The 25756-nt window shown below is 42.7% G+C and overlaps 2 protein-coding genes across 2 annotated transcripts in view; both read right to left on the reverse strand.

Moving 5' to 3' along the window:
- Positions 1-25756, reverse strand: part of LOC308393937 (protein NLRC3-like) — a 133423-nt gene that overhangs the window by 69295 nt on the left and 38372 nt on the right. The gene's annotated exons all lie outside the window — the stretch shown is intronic.
- LOC308407488 (carboxy-terminal kinesin 2-like) lies at positions 772-3178 on the reverse strand (the record flags this gene model as incomplete). The annotated part of the gene is made up of 4 exons (XM_080899138.1): positions 772-923; positions 1162-1300; positions 1432-1596; positions 3170-3178. The coding sequence occupies 4 exons, from the start codon at positions 3176-3178 to the stop codon at positions 772-774; spliced, it is 465 nt and encodes a 154-aa protein (XP_080755264.1).

Below are 25756 nucleotides of genomic sequence, written 5' to 3' on the forward strand. Positions count from 1 at the left end.
GCTGCTAGATTATGAACAAAGTAAGACATTTTTAAATGCATACAGCGCAACCATGAACTTCTGTACACATTACCCCGTAAAGAGTATTCAAATATCCTTCAAAGTCGACATTAAATGTTGTTTAATCTGTCAGATCCTTAGTACAAAGTACAAATGGACCGATCAACTGGCCAGGGATCGGAATCAGACGATATTCAACTTCTCGACATGGAGTAGTGACTGGCTGATCAGCTTCCAGTATGTCTGATTACAAGCCAGCTAGTTTCATATATGTGCACAGTGCCACAGACATATAGGCACACACACTCACAGACACACACTAACCTGTTGTTAGAGGCAAACCGCCTCACTGTGTTTCCAACATCAAACTCCACAGACCCTTAAATCACCCTCACCCAGCTGAACATTGAATATTTTAAAGAAGGTAAGGAAGAAGAAGATGTTGTTAAAGTTAAAGCTATCCAGAGCTCATAGCCAGCCCCAAGCCAGCAGCCTTGGTATGAGTAAAGATCAACACAAAAGAAAAATTCCAGAGATGAGTAAAAAAAAAAAAGCGAGAGAGAGAAAGGATCAATGCCCTGTGATCTGGTGAAGTTCCTGACATTTGTTTTGGTATATGAATCTGTTGTACCTGCTTTATTTGTAAAGGTAAAATATGTCAGGCAGTGTGGATGCACAGCAACTCATTATTAGACAATTCTTTGAACTTGTTTCCAATAGACACATCATGCTCATCTGATCTGATCTTCTTTTGCTTCCTTAAAAAACCAGTCAGCTGCAGACCTTTTTGGCCAGAGCGGCGATAACGACGCCCAGGTTGGACAGTGAGCTGTTGATGGCGGTCATCTCTTTGAAACGGTCACCCTGAGACTGGCTCTTCACCATTCGCTCACTGCCAGCCAAGTCCACCAGGCACAGAGTGGCTACACACACAGAGAAAACCAACTCTTATAGGAAGCAGTGATCCGTTTTTCCTTCCATTAAAGGTAGTTTTAATACTTTACAAAACACTTCTTTTAGCGCTCAGGGACTCAAACATTAACGTTGAGTCATCATAGCAGATTTTGCACTGGTTACAGTAACAATAACTAACCAGACTAAATATTATAGATCCAAAAAGAAGAAGCCACATTCCTGATGCTGGTACTTCCAGTGTGATACATTTGCACTTGACATCCCTGCCGGCATTAACTCCCTCAATATCCAGCTGGAAGACTGAGTGGGAGCGAGACGAGCGGTCATTCTGGGCTGTCTGGGCAGTGGAGCGATTCTGATTGGCCAAAGCAATCAGACGGAGAACCTGAGAGGACGAGGGAACGTTTTAAAACATAGAGCATCGATAAAGTTTGATGTATTTTCAAAGTTTGGTAACAATTTGTCAGCAGATTTGAAATTAATTTGTTCTGAGCTACAGATGTCTGTCTGCTGTACCTGATCCTCATTGGAGACCCGCTCATAGGTGAGATTAGTGATTGTCAATTCGTTGCTGGCTGTCTTGCGGATCTCATGCTCAGGTCTCTTGCTGGACTTGCCGGTGAACACAAGGTCCCTCAGGGTCTCATTGTAAATTTCGACGAAGCTCGCTGTGAACGTGAACTGTGAAGTGAGTGGGGGTTAATGCCCCACACTCTTTTCTGTCACTGCTTTGAATGCACAGACTGGTCTTAATGTTGATCTTTGTAATCTTCAGTGTTACGACCCGGCTCAAAAGCCGCAACATAAAAACAGAGATGAATAGCAGAGTGTGGGTGATGTTGTGATATTTTGATACCACGGTTAGCATTTACAGGATATTGTTTTATACAGGAAAACTGTTACTCAATAAGGCCCATCTACTAGTTGTTTTTCTCTTTCTCTCTGACCCAAGAATTGATGTGTAAGACTCACAGGCTGGTACCCCAAGGTCGAAAACACCACAGAGATGAGACCACTTCCTTACTCCCATCCTCCCTTTTTCTTTATCTCCTGGAAAAGGCTCGTTAAAGGCTAGGTGGTTTGTTTCAGAATTCACTGATGAAAGAACTCTGTATTCTATGTCTAGGAGTGTATTTTGCTGGGATGATCATAAATTGTAGCTGAACTGATAAACTACACACAGGATACTTCTTTGCTCACAAGGCAGGAAGACGTTTCCTTATTTGGTCTGTACCGGTTTGAACTGGGAAAGCTGACACACGAACCTTTTTTTCCTCTATATAAGCTGTTGTATACTTAATAAACCTTTGAGTCGATTTGGGAAGACAACCTGAAGCAGTCTGTGTTTCCTTGTTCTCCCAAGCTGCTCCCGACGTCGTAACTAACCCAGCTGAATGGCATACCTGAGTGTTACTTTAAATAATTAGGAATCTTAGAAGGAAAGGACAGAACTCTGCTTATCGCTCGTGCCTTGGAGGGAAAACCGGGATGGACATTTTTTCCTTCAATTTGGCGTCAGAAGTGGGATGGACTGACAGAAGGTAAATATGCGTCTTTCATATTTATATAAAGACCGTATTATACCTCTCTCAGTGATCGATCCATAAAAAAACGGGATATGCTGACGAAGTTTCACTTAGTGATCCAGAGAGATACACTGACGACTTCCTCAGTCCCCGAATAAAGTAAATTAACCCTTGTGTGGTGTTGGTGGACCCTAGAGTTGTGGCTTTCCAAATTAACACTATCAAACAATTTTATGTTAAATTACTATGAATTAATGTGCTTCTCGTTTTTCTTTTATATAAAATGTTATAAATAAATCAGTTATAATCAAGTGGAAAGACACAACACATTTATACGTAAAAAAAATAATAATAATAATTAATTGTTTAATTTTTCTTTTGAAAAAAAAAAAAAAAAAAAAAAAAACCACGGGTCTCAAGGGTTAAAAGCAGTAAATTAAAAGCAGAAAGACACAGGGAGTTGCCTGTTGTTAAGCGAGAAGTTGCTCGTTAAGTGAGAGTTGCTCACCCAAACAAAAATTGCTAGCAATAAATTTAAAGTGACCTCAGCTGTGCCGCAGCGAAAATACTAACCTAAATCCTCCTAGCGTGTAAACCCCTCTGGAAATCACTGAACATGGGTCAGAATAATTCAAAGACCACAGACAGGTCCGATAAAAAATCTAAAGTACCTGTAAAACCAAAAATTAATAAAATACAAAATAAAGTCTCAAATAACGGTTCAGTACAACTCCCATTTCCGGTTACGTGTAACCCACGTCCGCGAATCGGTGAAGACGTCCATGATCACGTATCCAGAACATGCGGAAGTGCTTATGTGACTGACTTTGTTTACAACTTACGGACTGTAAGTTCAATGCATTCTAATTTATTTCCGGAGCCCTATCCCGAACGATTATCGCCAGAAAACAGGTCAGTAAAACTGAAGGCCAGTGCAGATACTACCACGAAAGCTAAAAGTGTTAAGATAATGTTGAATTTTGATGTAGAAGGCTCAGAGGAAAGTGAGAAACTAATGTATGCAGGATTACCCGCTCCAGCACAGCAAGGAAGTTTCAGAGGACGGAAAGATAAAAGTAGAGATGTGTGTTTTTGCTGTGGAATGGTAGGACACTGGTCCAGAGAATGTCGCTTTGCAGCCACCAACAGGGCACACGCGCCTCGACCACAGAACGCAGTACAAGTTCCTGCCACTAGGCGTCAGCGGAGCTCTTCCAGACAAGGTAACTGGCAACAAAGGGAAGCATGCAATAATGGCCCCACAGGTGCAAATTTAGCTCAGTTTTCCAGCAGCCGCAGACACCCAGAGCAAAAATGAATTTGTGTATGTCATTTAACATAAAGGGTGAAATGTTTGCTGACACTGATAACAGCTTATGTTTTCTCTGCCCTATGTACCGACATGATGGAGAAGGAACATCCTCTGTGTCAGCTGGACCCTCAGCAGAGAATGAACTCAACATCCTTTTTGTCCGGTACTCTATGTCACACACTGTGCCAAAAAAAAAAACGTGTACAGACGCCACTACCAGGTAATCCCATGACTGGGAGCCACACTTTTGTTTCTCTAAGGTCAAACAGTGATTTTGTCACATAACTCAGACATAGTTTATGACATAACTACACCATGTCGTCACATAGATCTAACCTACCCTATCGACTGTACTATTTCTGCACTTACGTTGCCAGCTGAATACCAGAATATGACATTGTGGTCTAAAAGTGAGAATGATATAGGATTTATTGACTGTACACTTTATCACGTACACCTATTAAAACACAACAAGCCAGTATATGTCAAGCAACATCCCATTTCTGCCGAAAAAGCCGCAGCCCTAGATGTCATGATAGGAGATTTATTGACTACAGGAGTAATAAAGCCCACACTCCTGTCAATCCTGTGCCAAAGCCTAACAAACCTGGCGTATGGCGTTTCATACAAGACTTAAGGCAAATTAATGCAGTCAACATTCCTCTGCCACCTCTCGTTTCAGATGTTCACAGCATATTGACATGCATTGCATACACATTTTACCGTGGTGGATTTATGCTCCGCTCCTTTTTCTCAGTACCTGTGCATGAAGACACACAGCCGTTATTTGCATTCACACATAGAAATAAGCAGTACACTTGGACTCGTTTGCCCCAAGGCATGATAGACAGCTCTGCTGCTTTCTCAATGGTGCTTCACTCCTCCAGGGCTGCACCCTGATCCACACGTGGATGACCTCCTCCTCTGTGCTCCGAGTGAAAAACTATGTCAAACTGCTACACACATGCTTCTCCAGCACCTCCAAAAGACTGGCCACAAAGCATCAGCAAAGAAAATGCAGTACTGTCAGACTTCTGTTCAATATTTGGGATTCACACTGTCTCACGGAAAACGTTCCATGACTGCAGACAGGGTCAAAGCTGTGACCTCCGTCCCTCGTCCCACTACACAGAAGGAAATGTTGTCCTTCTTAGGCATGGTGAACTATTGCAGACAGTGGATACCAGACTGTTCTTTTCATGACCACATTCTGCGTGACTGTTGTAAAAAAGACAAGCCTCCTCGAATACTGTGGTCCACAGAAATGACTGCCTCTTTCAATGCATTAAAGGGAGTGCTGACCTCCGCCACTCAAAGGTGCTGCCTGAATTGTTCAGGAATGCCGGCCTGCCTGAGGGCAGTAGCAGCTTGCTCTATCATGATAAGGGACTGCGAGAAGCTTACACTCTCACATGACACTATTCTACACACCAATCACCAGGTCACGACCATTGTAGCAAACATAACTACACAACATATGCAAATCTCACTATAAAAGCGAGCAGCACACCTGATTCGCCAGCACATTTATTGATCCTATGCTGTGTTCTTCTGACCGACAGGATGGCTCAGACAGGCTTGATGATCATGACTGCATGACACGTATACAGGAATCCACAGCACCACGTCCAGATTTAGAGCAAACACCTATCCCAGACTCAGCCACGGTTTATGTGGACGGGTCCTGTTCAAGGCCGAGTGACAACTCATTTCTTTGTGGCTATTCAGTGGTAACAGTGCCTGACATCATACTAGAGGCTCACTCATTACCATTTCACTCAGCACAAAAAGCAGAGCTCATGGCTTTAATACGCGCCTGTGAGCTACATTTGGATAAGCATGTGACAATTTACGCAGACAGCCGCTATGCATTTGGCGTTGTGCATGACTTTGGCACATTGTGGAGACAGAGAGGATTTAGATCTGCTGATGGAAAATAAATTGCTAAATTCTGATTTTGTTCAAAGACTTTTTCAGGCTATACAGCTACCATCGGCCGTTGCAGTTGTAAAAACGAAAGGATACAGTACAGCTGACACAGACGAAGCAACAGGTAATGCCTTAGCAGACGTGACAGCCAAAGCTGCAGCTGCATCACAGCTCCCACCTCCGCAGGAAGTATTATCTGTGCCCCTACAGCTGCCACTTGTTAAACTCGCAGACTATTTAGACACAAATGTTGATTTAAAATTCATACAAGAGCAAGCCTCTGCATGTGATTACACCTATTGGGAGAATAATGACTGTACCTTAGATGACAGAGATGGCTTATACAAAATCTTAGGGGTTTGATTGCCCTCCCATATTCCCTGCTGCCAGTCCTTGCCCGACATTTTCACTGTGTGAGTCATGTCGGACAAAGAGGGGTAATAGGGGCAATAAAATCAAGATTTGTAATTGAGAAAACATCACATGCAGTAAAAAGCATATTAGCAACCTGTCTAACATGTGCGCGAACTAATGTAGGTAGCTCAAAAGCAAAACATCAGCATTTACCACAACCAGATTTTCCATTTCATACATTACAAATTGATTTTACACATATGCCAGCGCAAGGAAGCATCAAGTACTTACTGGTAATAGTGGATCAATTTAGTAAATGAGTAGAAGCTTATCCAACCTCAAAAGAAACTGTAGAAGTAGTCTATCAAAAGTTGAGCAATGAAATAATACCCAGATTCGGAATACCTCACCAGATTAACAGTGATAGAGGATCTTCATTCACATTAGAAGTAATTCAAAAGTGTGCTAAAACTTTAATGACCTGGGTCAAATTACTTCCTCAAATCCTCTGTGAGATTAGAATGACTCCATCTGCAGTAACCAAATTATCTCAATTTGAAATAAGACCATTTCCAACACCATGGTCAGCTTCCAGAGGGGCACCGCTAGTAGAAGGTGATGTATATTGCATTGTCCACTGATGTTCACAACCTGGTAGAAAAACTGAATAATAACTATCAGAAAGTTTGTCTCTCTCAGCCTTTCCCCTCCACAGTTCCACCAGTGGAGACAAGGAGATGCGTGTTGGAGAAATTGCTAAAACCAAGGACACTCTGGGAGGCCGCGCGTGTTCCAGCCCCAGACTGTACTGGCAGTGACGAAGAACCAGCATCCTCACAGACGGACAACCTCAGTGGATTCATGCCAGCAGGGTTAAGACCAGCCCAATCGGACCATCTCAGGCGTCGGATCAAGCAGACGACATCTCCGGCGGGCCAACGCCCGGAACTAGAGCAAATAAACACACACGGGTAGATGACATCTCAGGCGAGCCAGCGCCCGGATCCAGTGTACATACACACACGCAATCACTGATTAACACACAACGTCTGAAAGAGCCACAGCAAGGTACTCAAACATCCAGCAGGAACAGAAAGCCAAAAGTACCACATGATGCCTAACCTGATAAAGCCAGACTCACTCCATCCTGATAATGGAGAAAATGAAATGCCCATTGTCATCATACGACCCTTATTCAATGTCTCTCGAACCTGGGACCAGGCCAGAAGACGACTGAAGAACTGTTTTTCTTATATATTTAGGTTATCTATCATATCTATCGCATTAACCTTAGGATTTTTCTTTGCTATTTTGTGTTGTAGACCGCAACCATGTTCACATTTCTGCAGGTCATATTTTGCTGACTATACCTCATGCTCTATTTTGCAAGACACCTACTTAATGCACTCCTCACGCTCCCTAAAATCAGTAAATAGCAACATAGACGCCACTAATAAACCATCTTATGCGCCCTCTAGAACAGGAGTCAACTCCTGGTATGAAAATGCCAGAACAGCCGCTCGTGACTTAGGAAACAGTAACTGTTATGTCTGTTCAAAGGCTAATCCAGAACAGGTAATAGTAGGATACCCCACATCCGGTTTCCCCCTCACTGAGGGACTAGAGAAAATCGGCGGAGATAATGCTCTCCTTAAAGACACTTTACAGTTGACTCTGAGCCCTCTCGACTGCCTACTTAGACACACACACACACCAACTAACCCTGAGACTCCATTAGGCGAATTATTGAAGTTATCTACTGACACCGCAGGGACCTGCGCCCCAATGAAACGCCCTAAGAATAGGTTAAAGCCCTCACTGCCCTTAGGACAGATCCCTCTCCATTTTAATACTAGTATGATATGTCTGCGCAGACTAAAGTTAACTGGCCCAGACACACACATAGATTATACAAAGGATAACTATACATTCTTCTCTGACTCCCCAGGTGCACGCTGTAATGAGACATGGCTAGCTGTCTCTGTGGCTGAAGTTTTATCATATCTGGAGGAACACACACACAGTTCAAGTTCGAGCAGAGAATCGATCATTGTTCCCCCAGAGGGTGTCTTAAATGATACTGACTGGGGGGAGTTAGTTAAATCACACATGGTCACGCGCCTAACTAGACCAATCCCACATGCTTATTGGTTGTGCAATAATACCCTTAGATTAGCTTTACCTGTTAATTGGACCGGTACCTGTGGTCTAGTAACCGTTGATGTATGCTGTACTTTCATTCCCAATAATACCGCTCCTAACGGTTCATTCACACAAGCTATGAATAAACTTGAAGCATTGAAGATAGAACTAATTGCCAATACAGGTCACGGTCAGTGGCTAGATAAGTGGCTACAGGACACGTTTGGAAAATGGAAGGAACTACTTGTAGCTTTTGTAACCATTGTAGCATGTATTATTTTGTTTTTGATGATTATTGTCTGTTGTGTGGTACCCTGTGTACGTTCAATGATAACTCGTATAGCTACTAGTACAGCTACTTCAATGTATTTGCAATTGGCACAAATTGACCCAGATTATGTGTCAGATGTCATCAATGATGATCCTGATGTGTGTATTGAGCATTAGATTGTGAATTACTCGATTGTCTAAGAAGAGAATGACGTTTTCTTCTTTTTCTTTTCTTCTTTTTAAAATTTTGATATTAAGCTTACTCGAAGGACTAGTTACATTTATGATTTCTTTCACATTTATGATTTGTTTCACATTTATGATTTGTCTTTATATTATGTTATTACATTCTGTCTTTATACTATGTTATCATTTCATGATAAAAGGAGAGAACTGTTGTGATATTTTGATACCACGGTTAGCATTTACAGGATATTGTTTTATACAGGAAAACTGTTACTCAATAAGGCCCATCTACTAGTTGTTTTTCTCTTTCTCTCTGACCCAAGAATTGATGTGTAAGACTCACAGGCTGGTACCCCAAGGTCGAAAACACCACAGAGATGAGACCACTTCCTTACTCCCATCCTCCCTTTTTCTTTATCTCCTGGAAAAGGCTCGTTAAAGGCTAGGTGGTTTGTTTCAGAATTCACTGATGAAAGAACTCTGTATTCTATGTCTAGGAGTGTATTTTGCTGGGATGATCATAAATTGTAGCTGAACTGATAAACTACACACAGGATACTTCTTTGCTCACAAGGCAGGAAGACGTTTCCTTATTTGGTCTGTACCGGTTTGAACTGGGAAAGCTGACACACGAACCTTTTTTTCCTCTATATAAGCTGTTGTATACTTAATAAACCTTTGAGTCGATTTGGGAAGACAACCTGAAGCAGTCTGTGTTTCCTTGTTCTCCCAAGCTGCTCCCGACGTCGTAACTAACCCAGCTGAATGGCATACCTGAGTGTTACTTTAAATAATTAGGAATCTTAGAAGGAAAGGACAGAACTCTGCTTATCGCTCGTGCCTTGGAGGGAAAACCGGGATGGACATTTTTTCCTTCAGGTGAGAAGAGGTTTCATCCTAAAATGGAAAACCAGGTTGGCTAAAATGGCTGGTGCCACCAAGGCAAAGACTAGTGCACTGCCGGGAAGCTTGCCTCAGGTATGCTTTTATCCACACCTGACTAGGTGTGGCCAATTAGCACCAGCTGAAAACACTGAGACGATTAGAAGCTGCAGAGGGACGTAACATTCAGTATTGATATTTGTAAATGTAAACTATGAGGATTTATTTATTTTTAATTCTTTTCTTTTTTTTTCTTTTTTTCCCTCTTTTTTTCTTTTTCCAAATAAATGTCCCGATTGAGTAATGAAACTAACCCAAAGGAGAATTCTAACAATATTAGACAGGCCATTCAATATGCTTTATCGTGGACAACTCGTGGCTAAAAACCCACACACACACACACACACACAAACCTCTAATCAAACATGAAAACGGATAATCCAGCTGAAGCTTCAGACAGCCGTCAGACAGTGAAACACTGCCATCTGCTGGACTCGAATAACAAAGACGCTGCTTTGACGGGTGAGGGAGTTTCAACAAGTCTGCAACGACTCAAGCATCAAACTACAGAACTATTCTAGCGGACATGGTGCTCTAATGACTGCTTCATTAACGCAGGTCAGAAAGGATCAAACATATCAATAAATCATAAAACACAAAACGTCTCTTATTGCCCAGGGCTCAGGAAGTGAGTGTGTTCCTTATAGCCTATTAAACCTTAGCAGGTTATTTTGATGTGTTACAGATGAAACAGCTATCCAGTAACATTCAGCTACAAAAACGCTTTTTTATAATTACTTTTTTACAGCTTCGCACTTTTACACAAGTTTTATCATCAGTGTCACAATGGCTGCTGCTAAAATTGAGTACAAGATATTTGTTGGCCTGATTAAAAGGTCTTGATGCGTGCTCAATCATCAGGGAAGTAAATCTCCAAAAGTTGATTCTGTTCTTCTGGACGTAGCGTTTTCAGTCAGAGAAACCAGCCGACTGAAGGAACAATGGGCTGGGAGGTCAGTTCCTTAATCATGATTATGCAAATTCTCATGACCATTGATCAACAACCACTGATCAATGGTCCTGAGTACCATTCACAGAGAGTTGGAGAACGGCTGCAATCACAGCATTGTAAGATGGTGACAGATGTACCCTTAGGCCCCCTCCTTGATTCAGAGAGGGTCTTTCCCTTTTCACGTAAATGGCCTCCTTGACTCCGCCCTCAAACCAGCGTTCATTGCAGTTATTGTTGACAATCACATTGTGTCGTGTAACCATCCAGCTCACATATTCAATGTAAATGATTTGTTGAACTGAAGACATGATGAATGTTCCTGCATTAAAACACATCCAGCCTAGTGTTCTCACTCTCCCTAAATGGATCTGTTACATTAGTGATATATGGGAGTTGTGTTTCAGTCTTTTCCACATGAGGACATTTACATTTAGTTTTTGCTTTACTGATGAGTGGCTGGTTAACCTGCAGTGGTTGAAGCATGTGTCGGTCGTCTGGAAGAGTAGGTGTAGAAGACGTCTTTAATGAATGTAATGCTCTGAAGGTGTCAGTGATTACTGTGAATTCATTATAAAAGTGGATTTCAGTGAATAAAGTGAATAAAGACAGGCCCTCATGGTGACGCTCAGGTGTCCATAAAGTGTAACAGGAGAGCTTTGTCATACTTTCAGAGATTTTACATGAGCCAGTCTTTCAAAAATTACATAAATAAATAATTCATTCATTCATCCACAGGAAACACAATGCTCATATCTGAAAGTAAACTCTGATATATATCCCCGACTAGAGTTACTACTAAATAAAGGATCGCCCCAAAATGACTAAATATATAAAGACACTCTCCAGAAGAAGTTAAAGGGATTTTATTTATTGTACAAGCAATATCTTCATAAGAATTACAAATTCTGCAGACATATTACCTTCTTACTGAACCTGAACAACTCACACACAGACGTGTCTGCTGCTTATCTTTGTTCAAACATGATGTTTTATCTTCTCTTCAAAACACATTACTCATCTTTCTGGCATCGTGTTACATGAAAACACCTGCATTCTACCTGTGTCATTGTACCACAAAGACAATGATTGCAACACTGTGCTTGCAAAATAGAAGAAATAAGACGACCAGCAAATACATAAAAGATGGTAAAAGTGATTCCATCTTTGTGTCTCCTCCCATTGTTTCCCCAGTCTGTCTAGTTCCCATATTCCCAGGACACCGCTGGACAACAAGTGGGTATTCCAAGACTGAGAGACAGCCAGAGTTGGCAAAAGATCAGACATTCTCCACTTAAGTAGAAGTAAAAATACTATTGTTCCAGTGAAAGTTAAAGTACTGATTCAACTTCATTACTCAGCTAAAGCAAAAAAGTACAGGCTCGAAGCGCTTACAGAGAAAAGCAGACAACAGAATACAACAGAATGCTGATGGCGGCAGTAACACACACTTGGAGGAGAGGCTCCAGCCGTCCATTCCAGCCCTATCCCTAACATTAACTCTAACCATAACTTTAACCTTAACCCTATCAGGTCTTGTTTTACAAAGCGATTCATGATTAGAACAAAAAACACATTTACACATACCGATGATTTGTCACATAGCATCGTTACCTGTTGGGATGAGAACGTGTTGTTTCCAGAGCACCACAAATTGGGGTGTCTGTAGCTCAGGTAGAGCAGGAAACCTACTAATCAGAAAGTTGCTGGTTCAATCCCCGCCTGCTCCAGCCTGCATGCCAAATATCCTTGGGCAAGACGCTAACCCCAAGTTGCTCTCCGATGCATCCATCGGGAGGATGAATGCGTATTAATGTTAGATAGAAAGCACTTACAGAGAAAAAGCATAGAAAAAAGTGAGTGCATGAATGAGGCAAGTTGTAGAGAGTAGAAAGGTTTTATACAAGAACCAGTTCATTTACCGTTATATTTTAGTTTCATTTTCAGTTCTGTACTTTTTACATGTAATATTGATTCATTAGATTGACTACATGCATTAGACCTAACTTGCTGACAGCAAATTTAAACAACCGTAATAATTTATTTTCAGCGTCTGAAATATTTATTTAGTTTGTTTTTTGTTTTCTTTTTGGCTCCTGATATTAGTCAACTACTATTTGTCAATGTTGAACTAATAATGAATCTAAGAAAAGCTATTTGTCATGGTTGGCCAGCGTCAACCGTGGGGATGTGAGGAAGGAGGAGCCAGGCACGGAGCTCTGAATGCAAGCAGTGCGTTTATTTACAGTGAATGGAAAATAACAATAAATCCGCAGTGCGTTCCCGACTCCCGTGAAATGTCCTCTTCCCAGTGCTAGTGTTCCTTGTCTCCGCTCCTCAGTGTCTGAGCACCCCGTGCTCGCTGCCCTCTCATCTCCACGCTTCTCCTGGGGAGATAACAAACAGGCAGCCGTAAGACACATACAATGCGGCAGACTATCCGTACTGACTGGCCGAGAGACTAACGTGAAGTCACGCAATGATCCAGCGTCAGAGAGAGCGCCACCGCATTCTTAAGTAGCTCCTCCGACAAGGCTTGATCAGCTGTGTGATGGTCTTCAAGTGTGGCCAACCACCTGGCAGGGCCACACCCACCAGGCCTGAAGGTGCCTGTAAACGGGTGCTCTCAGAAACTCCGGCATCCACACACACACACAGATATACCTGCAAGCAGGGAGAACGAGGGACAGCACACCAAAAACACACATGTCCATAACTGCTGGGTCGTTTAGACTCCTGAGCTGTGCACGAGGGGTCGAACACCCACTGGAAGGCCGGGCACTCGTTTTCAACCGTAATATACCTGATGTGCTCAGGTAACCTGTAGCGCCATGAAACCACTGTCACACCAGAGCGCATAAGAAATGATGCTTTAAGAGACTGATGGGATCGGGCAGCAGGGAAAACATCCACAAAATGCTACTTTCAGTTTGACTCCCTAAGACTACCTAAACTAAGTAGAGTCATTACATGCTTGTTAAAAGCAAACTCTCATATAGTTTTTAATGTGCTTCTTTCATTACAATGACTAGATAAAGAATGTGGCCCTGTCTCTATTTAACACTGGCTACCCCAAAATGTTTCCAAACCTACAACCGTAACTTTCACTGAGAGATTTTTAGATACGGTTATTGAAGCTGTGGGGTTAATTTTTTTAAGTAACATGAGAGAGAGGCAGCAGCATACTGTTAGATTATAATATTATTTTATGCCATGTTATACCCCTAACTAAAGATTGTGAATTATTATGTAGTTTTAGTTTGCATTATTCTCCTGAATTAGAAGAAGCTGATAACTATTGCATTAGTTAAACTGATTTGCATTACATTAGACTGCTGATTTATTGTGGATGAATGATATTGTTTTATGATGCATAATACTGCTGCAGAAAGTCATCGCCTTATTTGTCTGATTAGAAGAGAACAGAGCATGCTGGAGTTTTCTGCCCCAACTCAGCAGGAGCAGATAAACGGGGAGCCAAGGTCGTAGCTTAGGCGCCGTGTGAGAGAAAAGCATGTGAATGTTTAGGCTTTTATGATAAGGTGGAGGCACCAGAGGCTATAAGAGTTTGAGCAATGCTCCACCATTTTGAGATCTGAGGCTGTCTGCATCAGTGTCCATCTCCCACGCGTGTGATCATCATCGTTTGACTCAACCCGACCGGACCAGTGTTGTTATTGTGATTTTTCTCTTGTCTCCATCCCCAGTATTTTGAACCTTAACAGTACCGATTTAAAATCCTACATGTCTTTGTTCTCAGGTTTTCACGTTCACAAACTTTGGTGTCCACGCTATTTGCCTGCCAGGCTGACAATGATTTAGATCACAGAAATCCAACAACATTTTTAAGCTGTTATTCCTGGTTTCACAGTGGAAAACTCCGGGTAACGTCCATTATCTTTGCTCCTGTATAAGACTTTCCTGAATGCTGAGGTTTGGTCTTCCACATGAAATTCAGTACTTTTGTTTCAGTTTCATTAATGATGCATTGATTTTGGACATCGATGTAATATATATGTGATACACGACAGTCTTTGAGTCCGTCCTTCTCATATATAATCCCACTGTTTTTGCACTTCAGATGATTCCAGTAATGACTGATTTAAAAAAGAAAAGTGAAATGTTTCTAATGAACTCACCACGATTCTTATTTCAAACTTCATTAAGAGCTGCTGGATCAACAGGGGTGTCCTGGATTTGTTAGTAATATAATATAGTAATATATTATTATTAGTTTTAATTATTTAGTCAAAAATCAATTCCAGACTGCTCTGAGCAACATGCTGCAGCGAGAGTCCTGACAGGGACTAGAAACAGAACATTTATTGGCTCCCTGTTTTATCCAGAATAAAAGATTCTTTTTTCTTTTGTGTGTCCCGTTTGGATCTATAGCCATCAGAATTGTTGTCTTAAGGCCAAGAAAGATGCCAAGAGGATTTATTTTACCAAGTGGGTCATCATGGCCTTGCCATATTGGTCCATTTGATTGACCTTTATTATAATTATGAATTTATTTTATTTTCAGTTGCTACAAACGGGACAGACATGACTGTGGGATAGGACAGGGAGAAAGAATGAAAGAAAGAGAGGGAGAGAAAGAAAACCAAAGGGGAGAAGAGACGGTGAGAAGGGGGGGAAGAGAGAAAAAAAAACCAAAACTCCTGGGTCACCTGTATGGAGAAAAAAAAAACAGAAGAGAAAGCAAACAACAAAGAGCAACATAATAAGAAAAACCAGCACCATCACAATAAACTAGCTAGCAGTAGATATCAATAGTTACTAAATAATAAACGATATTGTGCAGCACGCAAGATAGACAGCGCACAATGTGCTTTGAGGCAGCAGCCAAGAAAGCTGTAGTCCGCGTCTGTGAATACCCGTGTGTACACCTGTGTGCATACCTGCGTGGATCAGCATGCTTGTATTCCAAAGGTTTCTCCATGTAACGATCTGCTAGGGAGTGTGTGTGTGTGTGTGGGGGGGGGGGCACAGCCCCGTCCTCCAGGGCATGAAGCAGGTATGAAGGAGATCAAAACTCGAGACATCCAGAGGCCCCCAGAACACAAGACACCAAGGAAGACCCACAGAGGGGCAGCCGCGCCACTGTCCCAGTAAGAGCTGAGGAGAGTCCCAGATGAGGGCTCATTCAGCAGCCGCAGAGCAGAAGCCAAGGGGAGTTGCAGTGACGCGCCCGTGAGCTCCGCCAGCAGCCAGCTGTGCCTGAGTGACCAAGCCCCAGGCCGAGAGGCCGGGGGCACCCCACCTCCGAAGTGCCCCAGGCTCCAGGCCCCGACAAGCGGCCGCCAAGGAGTGAGCCGGTGTGTACCCGGACGCCCACCCCCAGACACAAAGAACCACCAACGCACCGACACCTGAGGGAGTCCGCCACCGGCAGGGGAAGTGGTGGTGGGGGGAGATAGGCCTCCAAACCTTGGAGGGCCTGAGATGTCCCCAGAGAGGTGGCGTCTGATACCCAACCTGACATATAGACACAGACATACAGGCACACACAGACACAAACATCCATTCCCCCCCTCATGCTCTCATATGCACTTACTCCACACTCAACCGACGTGGAGACAGACATAAAGAGACGCTGTATACACGATCACACTCCCCAAGCGTACTCTACGAACTGGGTCTAGGTACCCTTGCCCCTGGAGGGGGGAACTGCACCCAGACCCAGGTAGTGTTACCCTTTTCCCTGCGGTGGGGAGAGGCAGACCACCCCGACTCCGCAGCAGCAGGGAGGCCCCACACCCCAGACCGCAGCCGGACGGCCAACTCCTCCTAGCCCCCCCGCTCCAGCAGGCCGCAGAGGATGGGGGTGAGAGAAGACTCCAAACCTCCCTCCACCCGCTCATTGTAGTGTTGATGCATGTGTGTTCTAAGGTGTAATTAAAACCCAGGAGGGCATGGAGCTACCTGCCAGAGAGCAGCAGGTAAGCGCATAGTCCCTCCTGCTAGCCCTCAATGTCTACGTGTATTTAAAATTGAGAGGTGGGCAACGATGCCAGGGGTGAGGTGTACACCCTGATGGTAACTTGGACTCCGTGTATCGTGCCCACCCCCAAGATCCTATATGTATGTGCAATGAGGGTGTGAGTAATGTGAATGTCTAAGTTGTGGGATAAAATTGTCCATCTCCCACGCGTGTGATCATTAAAATCATCGTTTGACTTAACCCGGCCGGACCAGTGTTGTTATTGTGGTTTTTTTTCTCTTGTCTCTTGTCTCCATCCCCATATTTTGAACCATAACAATACACACAGAGCATCAGTGATAGAAAGCTAGGCTAACATAGGGTAGCTACCTGTTCAAGGAGAAACATGTATAGGCCCATCTCAAGTGCCAGTGAACATCTAAATGATGATGCTGTGGGGAGATGAAACCAAATTCCAATTATGTGGCTTTAACTGACCTTTTGAAATAGGAGTGTGATGCAAAAAATAGCATCCCCGCAGTCAAGCAGAGAGATGGAAACATTATGATGTGGGCTACAGGACGACTTAGTCGGGGTTCCAAGCAGTCAGGAAATGTGACATCATCAGACTGCAGGCCACGGATTGGCTCGTCAGTCGCGGCACTCAATGAGTCATGAGACGGTGTCTTTCACTAAAATCAAAACTGCAGTTTTTTAAAAACCCTGCAACAAGGCAAATAGCTGCACAACACCGTGGTTTCCAAGTGTGACAAAAAGCCACAGATACATCATTCACACATTCACACACTGGTGATGGCAGCTACATTGTAGCCACAGCTGCCCTGGGGCGCACTGACAGAACATTGCAGAACCTTCAGCACCTCGTATGAAAAATATTTGACTGTGTGCATGCTTTTAGCACTGTTTGGATTTGAGAAAATCTAAAATAAATCGAAATTTGCTTTTAGAAGTTGTTTTATAAAGTTCAGTGGTATATTATGCATACAATAGGACATCTATTTAGATTTACATCTTCCACAGAAAAAACTGCACATTACTGAAACTTAGTATACTGGACTTTGTTGTTGTCCCACACAGGTTCAATTTCGAGTGGTAGATGGCTCAGTGCTCAGTCAACCAAGATTTTATGATAGTGGGCACAATGAGATAGATAAGCTGCTTGTAAACAGTACTTTTATTCTCTCTTTTTCCATTTGGATAAGAAAGAAAGAACCAGGAAACAAAGGCAAACAAATAATCTGTGCCTTTATCCCAGATTCACATTATAGGAACAGCTGCTCAATGACCACTGTAGTCTTTGCTTACAGCACTTTTATCTAGATCTATGCAAAGTGATCCACTACACCTACTTTTACAGTTAAATCATTTTATGAGCACTGATGCCATTTTAATCTGAGTTTCTACTCAAATACAATCAGTAAAGAAAAACACAGCCTGTGACGTTTGTTTTGAAGGAAAAGGTATTCCCTGCAAATGTTTATCTGTGTGAGACTATTCAGAAAACAGTCATTTTGTTTTATAGGTGAGACACTTGGCCTCTTTTTTCCTTGTTCTACGTTTGTCTTTTGTCCGATTACTCTGGAACACAAGATGGAAAACTGATATTCTCATGTTAAAAATATAGAAAAAGGATTTTATCACCCATAAATGTTAACTTCTCATGCCTCTAAGCACAAGCAGGAGCAGAAGTGCCCTCTGCAGTTTGTGTGTGGAAGTGCAAAAGCTTACAGCACCTGGTTTTCCCAGGCGGTCTCCCATCCAAGTACTGACCAGGCCCGACCCTGCTTAGGTCACGATATCGGGCAAGCAGAGCTGAAGAGGAGGATGCAGGAGGCCTGTGTGTGTTCAGCAGCCTGCTGCATTGGAGTTTGCCTGGTAACAGATGACTCAAACAGCCCACACACCCGCTGGACGTGACCGCAAACATGCCCCCCTACACCTTTTACATAGCCCGGCTGCTCGAGTTCTTTTGCTGGTTTTTCCTGCGACCCCCCACCTTCTTCAAATCCAACAAAAGTGGTATCAAACGTTTATGCTACGTTTGTGCTGTAAAAATTTTTGTTTGTGCTGCTATCATTTTAAAGATATTCAAGAAAATTTCTAGAGGTCCCCAGAGGTCAACCAGCCCCCCCACATTAATTAAATCAAACAAAACTGGTGTCAATCAACTGTGCTACGCTTGTGCTGGTTTGTGCTGCTAAAATTCTCGTTTCTGCTGCTTCTGTTTTAAAGATATTAACGAAAATGTAAAGGTCAAAAGGTCTCTTCAGTATCCTTCCTGATGGCAGCAAACTGAAGACGCTGTTGAAGAGATGAGTGGAGTCACCTGTAATGAAGAGGACCTTTCGAATGAGGCAGGCACAGTAGATCTCCTGGGGAGGGAGGCAAGAGAGGACCCTGCAATCCTCTCCACTGCTCTCACTACCCGTTGTCATATTTTTCCTGCAGGACCCAGTGCAGGAGTCATACCACACAGTGATGCAGTTGGTGAGGATACTTTCAGTGGTGCTCTTTAGAAGGTGCTCATAGTGGGGGTTGAATCTCTTGTCAGCAGAGTGAAGAGAATTGTTATGTGCATTATTATTCAGCCCCCTTTGGTCTGAGTGCAGTCAGTTGCCCATAGACATTGCCTGATGAGTGCTAATGACTAAATAGAGTGCACCTGTGTGTAATGTAATGTCAGTACAAATACAGCTGCTCTGTGACGGCCTCAGAGGTTGTCTCAGAGAATACTGGGAGCAGCAACACCATGAAGTCCAAAGAAACACTCTGATGGACGTGTGGACAGCAATGCTGCCTTGAACAGTACCGATGTTTCAGGGCTGGGTGACGTTGTTGGGTGGGACATCTACATCCTGACATATCAAGGTTACTTTACTTTTAGGTCAATTTGCTTTACAGAAAAATAATAGCATTTGTCATCAAGATATTTATATGACTGCACTTGCTCAGGTTTGTCCGGATTTCAAACTGTTCTAAAAGTCTTTTGATTCAAATCTGGGGCTGTGTTATTGAAAGAAGCAGAGAAATCGATGAACTGAAGTCCTTTACTCTCTACATGTTTGACAATCAGGTGAAGTAGAATCAAAAGCGCGTCCTCCACTCCTCTATTGGGCTTATGTGCAATCTGCATTGAATCAAGCTGAAGTTCAGTGTCTTCCATAATCACATTTCTGATGATTTTTTCAAAGACTGAGGTGAGGGCAGCAGGCCTGAAGTCGTTTAGAACTTTTGGACGACTAGATTTAGGACCAGGAACCACAACAGCTTCTTTCCAAAGAGAGGGCATGAACGATTTATTCAGAATAACCTAAAATATGGGACTGAGTTGTCTGTGACGGTTCTCAGTCATCCAGGTCATTGTAGACTAAGGAGCTTGCAAAGAAAAGCGTCTGGACTTCTTTGAGTTGCTTGAAGACGTTTCACCTCTCATCTGAGAAGCTTCTTCAGTTCTAAGGGTCAGTTGGTGGGGAGTCCCAGATTTAAACCCAGTGGGAGTTTCCCCCCAAAGAGGGACAAAGGACCCCCTGATGATCCTCTACGTAATCACATGAGCCAAGGTGTGAAAGCGGGTGGGGGTCCTAATCAGCCAGGGTTTCGGGTGAGCTCATTGTGAAACCTGGCCCCACCCTATCATGTGATTTCCTGAGGTCAGATGGCCCAGGATGTGAGTGGGCGTTAAGGTGTCTGGGGAGGGAACTCAAAACTGGATTATAGATTATTTATATTATATATTGATATTATTTATCTGAATATTTATTTATCATAACTCTGTTTCTACACTCACTTTATATGAGTGCTTGTTGTTTCTTGTATATTTGCTGCTATGACAACTCAGTTTCCCTCCTGGATTAATAAAGTTTCTCTGATTCTGAAATACAGTGAGCCATTATATTTGTAGTTTCTAACTAACAATATAAAGGCTCTGCAACCGATAGTGCCACAGCACGTCCCACTGGCAGCTGAAGGAGCTTTTATACAAAGGACTTTGTAATTGAAGCTTTATTTATACAGGTCGGCTCATTGAGACTCAATGTCTCATTTACAAGAGAGACCTGTTCCAGACACACATATTAAAATTACAACAATAAGAGAAAAGTTTGTGTAATGTGCTCAGTCACATTAAAAACGAGAACAAGTTCCCAGAGATGGTTTCACAAAAACATGTGTACGTCTTTTGAAGTCTGCAAGTGAAATCAACGGAGAGCCTTAAATCCTTCGGTTATGTTTTCCATGAAGACGGAGCAGAAAAGGAGAACGCCTTCTTCCCAAGCTCTGCATGAACTGATGGAACAGTGGATGTAATGATGTCCTGAGACTGCAGGCTGTGACTAAACTGTTTGCCTAACATGTACTCTGATGAATAGGAGGCAGTAACCCAGAAACAGATTTATAGATAAAATGATACTAATGGACCATCCTGTGTAAGACCAATGAGGACCAGTTAACCAGAGAACACAGAGTATAGTGGTGTTCTTCTGTTGTAGAGAAAGATTAAAAATATAAGACACTGGCTCAGCTATGATATTTGCAGCCAAGTGCAAGAAGGAAGGAGAACGATTGTGAGGACGAGTTTCTGGTGTTGGGGCTATTCAAAGCCTTACAAACCTCTTCTACTGTGACAGGTGTGAAGGAAAAGGTATCAGTAAGCAGGAACTACGAGCAGAGTTGTGTGCAAGAGGTTTACCATCAGATACTGTGCTGAACAAAGAGCAAGAAGCAACAAAGTGTTTGTTAAAGCAACATTTCAGTTTTGTCTGACACAGGAGTGGAGTCGATATTTAAGTGAGGAGGAAGCTCTGAGGAGTCACAGCTGGCAGAGACACTTTATAGTTTGCCAAAACCTCCTACGGTCGTTTGGACTGTCAGTCGTTAAAGTAAAAAATAGTTACATCTTGATGATGGAGGCAGTAATCCGATTACACAGCTAATGAAAACGTAGCCAATCAGCATCAGAGCCAGACTTCCTGCCCAGGCCTGGTTTCTCTCATGTAGGAGATCGGCCGGTACTGAACCAAACCAGGCCTGTCCCGACCTTTCACCCTGACCTGGCAAAAAGGGGCGTGTCTGTCCACAAAGTAGACACAACTCTCCTGTAAATGTTCCCAAACTGACATTGTCAGCCTGTTTAATACGACCCCAGTTCAAACTGATGCGGGCTCGGAGCGTGAGATTTTAGTGTTTCTCACAGCACCAACTACGCAGTGATCACTCAGGTCGTTGGCAAAAACTGCAGATGTGGAAAACTTACGCAGCATATTAGTTAAAAAAGGTCAATAAGAGCAGATTTATCTGGGTGTTTAGGATCAAGGCGTGTGAGGCTTTAAATAATTTGAGTCAGTTTTAAAAACAAGCAGCGTGCCTTAAAATCATCAGACACAGAAGAAAGCCAGTCCCAATGAAAATCATCCATCTGAAAGACGTCATTAAAATGCAGCTCAGATAAAAGTTGAACCAGAGACGGTGATGTGCTGGGGGAAGCAGGTGGAGGCTGATAGCAGCCAACAACAGTCTGATTTCCAAACAGATCAATAGTTAAGGCCAAGATTTCAAATGGCTGAGGTGCAGATGGAGAGAACAAGACTTGAGCAGCAAGACAGAGCTTCACATAAACTTCCAGACCTCCGCCTTTTCTGGGACAGTCTGAGAGCTAAATGTTAAATCCATCAGTTGCTACGTTTTTATCCAGTAAAGATTTGGAAAGTCTCAGAAACAACAACGATACCAGCACCGCTTGAACAGCCCAGATTCCAATCATATCCATGTCAGGAAGCACACGACGTGATGCACGTGTAACCCAGACAGTTTTTAACATCTGCTGGTGTTTCACATTCAGCCAGAGGCCCAGGGTTAGGTTGGATACCAGACAATAATAAAAGCATCGTTATTAGACTCTAGAGCTCGTTTATAGCTGACACCACATGTAGAGTTTAAGTTCACACAGAGACGATGACATTTTTCTACAACCAGCAAACAATAAACAAGAAATGTAACAAGAGTTTCAGAAGAAGCTGTTTTACAGAGAAATGATTCCCTGAAGACAAAATTATTATTATCATCTTTATTTCTCCAGGTGAAAATTTAATTGAGATTAAAAATGTTGTTTTCAAGAGAGACCTGGCATCATGGCAGCAAGAGTCAGAAATACATCATAATTCAAACAAATACAAAATAGGAGAAACATCCTACATAAACTTCATAAAGTTTCATTAACAGACTTTGAACAATGGACTTCAAACTTCCCCCCAAAACAACAGAAACACATTTGAAGATAATGAATGACATTTATCCCTCTAAAGAAGGACTTAGACTACGATTTAATATGAATGAGAACATGTTCATAAATGGATGCAATCAAAGATTTCATCAATCCCTGATTTAGAGACAACAGAACATTTGGTTTGATTTCACAAGATAAGAATGACGACTGAGTTGGAAGATTGTTTTACGTTTAGTCAAATCTTTCATACATAAAGTCGGATTACAAAATCATCCCCTAAGTTTGTTGTTTTATTCAAGGAATTGAAATTATAGAGAAAATCTGTGAAATGACTTAAAGAAAACAAACCACAAAAACTCTATGATGCTCTAAACCCCCTGGTTTAGGTCGGACACCTTTCTGATGATGAGTGCATCTAACATTTCCTCAGAAGTCAATGTGCCATATGATTGCATTAGCAATAAATTACACACTATATAGAACCACTTCATAGGATTATATTTGTGCGCAGATGTTTGCAGCTATCAGCGAATATTTATCAGCTATTTTGAAACAAAAAAAGACTTTTTATCCATAACAGCAAATGAACTGTACAACAGAAAATACAAATGCTATTTATGGTCTCCTCACAACAATGATAAGAAAAATAAACTGGGCCAATATGTCATGTTTGTTAATACAGGGACACACATGTTAATGTGATCTCTGGTCTCCTCTGAGTGGGAGTTATTATAACTGACTGTAAAAAGTCAGCACAAGGAAAATAAACTCCACCTAAACTTGGTTTATATCTGACCCAGACAGACTGCAGGTCATAACTTCTTACCTGAAGTTCAGTTCACCTGACACTCGGACCGGCAGCCGCCTCGGGTCTCTGCTCCTCCTGCCTCCCCTTTCCCTCATCCACCTGCTGCCTCTGTGGAAGCTCCGCCATAGCCACCACCAAACAACTGACTTATTTTTACACATCGACCAGCATCCGGCCAATCCGCCATCTTTCATTGTTTATACCGTTACAAAAAAATAAAAAAACATCATCAGCCCATAAAAACGAAAAATCACCATCAGTATGCCCGATGGCCAGTCCAGCTATGGTCGTGCCATCAGTTAACCCTTCACGTGGCAGCTGTGACACGCGTGCCCAGGGTTGCCGACCCCTGCTCTAAAGCATCTGATTTGGATTCCTGAGATCAAATATATTTTCCTTTGTGTTTGTTTTCTTCCCATTTGTGGCTTTAATGTAGTGTTACATCCTGTTTGTTTGCTTCCCTCTGTATACATGTCCAGATTCACTGTTATGTTTCTATTCTTACATTGCTGTGTGATCACTGTTCCCTCTGCTGACTGATGTGACCTTTTGTATCTCACACTGATACTTGTCATATTTGTATCTGCGCCTAAAAGATAAAAAGTTTTCCATGCTAAAACACAGCTCCACCTCCTGCAGTTCTCCCTCTGAACCACTAGATGTCTCTGTTATCTAAATGAAGACGTGCAGCACAGCAACCACAGCAGCGCTCAGATCACACGTGTCCTGTTATTATGTATAAAAGCATGAAACAGGTGAGACAGGTGGGATCAATATTAATGTTGTGGAAATATATGAAAAAGCAACAGAAGAGTGAAAACATTTCGTGTTTCTAGAAAGATCTTTCAGCTCAGAGCTGCTCACAGACTGTATTTACAAGTGACAAACTGCAACTCTACAGTACATCTACAGTATATATCAAATATATTCTGTATTCAAATCTATTGAGTGATGTTTGAAAGTCTTTCCAGGTGAGTTTGATCCAGGAGGGTCTGAAGCCAGAGTCAGACAGAGACTGTGCAGAGACTGTAGAAGGACAGAGCAGCAGCAGAGCAGTCCAGATACACTGATGATCCTCTGTCAGATCCAGAGGGACACACAGGGATGATGCTGGACTCTACATTGTGTCTGACAGTGGAGCTGTTCTCAGAGCAGTTCACTCTGCAGCACTGACAGTCATCTGCACTTCTTCTCATTCCTCTGTCAGTCACTGCTGGATGAAGCTCTCCTCTCCACCTCCCAGTAACATGGCCCAGTCAGAGCATCTCTACACACAAGCTGCTGCTGCTTCAACCTCTCTGGATCATCAGGACACAGCTCCTCCTCTCTCAGCACACACACCGTCCTGTTTACCATCACCAGCTCCACCTGCAGAGAGAAGAAGGAAGAGCAGAGGAGATAAACGAGTGTTTCCAGAGACTCTTCATCAGCTGTCAGTCAGTGATGCAGCACATCCAGTATAAAGAGCAGCAGGGACTTCAGTGCTGGGACTGTACTAGGACTCATTGTTGCTTCACTTTTTCTAATCTTTGGATTTTTATTGAAGTTGATGAAAATGTTTTTCCCTCCTAGTTTGAGTTTGGACTTTCATTCATTAGAAGAACCTTGGTGTGTCCACTCTGAGCTCTGTAGGAACCCCAACAACAAGCCCAACAATCCAGATGGACGGTTCCAGCTGTTAACTGGAGGAATTCCATCCAAACATCTGCTCTCACTAAATTCTTCCTCACCTACAGACTGTGTTCTTCACTGCTTTAAACTTGGAAATGAATGCAGTCATTGGTCTGCGTGCTGCTTTGTTCAGAGAGCTGATTGGCTGTTGACAGTGTTTGATCAGAGCGTGTCAGCCGTTACCATGGTGACCATAAAGGTCAGAAACAGGAAGTGTTTGTGTCCAATCCTGAAGCCTGTCACCATTCTCCTCTCACAGCTTCACTGAGAAGCTGCAGCTTTACAGGAAACACTGGATCTTTGCTTCATACTGACTGTGTTTAGTACAATACTGCTGACAGCACCACCCACTCACTCCATCACTCTACTGACCACAGAGTCTCCAGTCTGTAGTCTGGACTCTGCTGAAGATCAGACAGCTGCTTCACATCTGGATCCTTCAGGTTGTTTCTCCACAGGTCCAGCTCTCTCAGATGGGAGGGGTTGGACTTCAGTGCTGCTGCCAGATAATCACAGCTGATCTCTGACAAACCACAGCTCCTCAATCTGTATAAAGAATGAAAGATGTAAGTTTATTAGACAAAGTGT

Source organism: Rhamphochromis sp. 'chilingali' (assembly GCF_963969265.1).
Source record: "Rhamphochromis sp. 'chilingali' genome assembly, chromosome: 1".
Lineage (NCBI taxonomy): Eukaryota > Metazoa > Chordata > Actinopteri > Cichliformes > Cichlidae > Rhamphochromis > Rhamphochromis sp. 'chilingali'.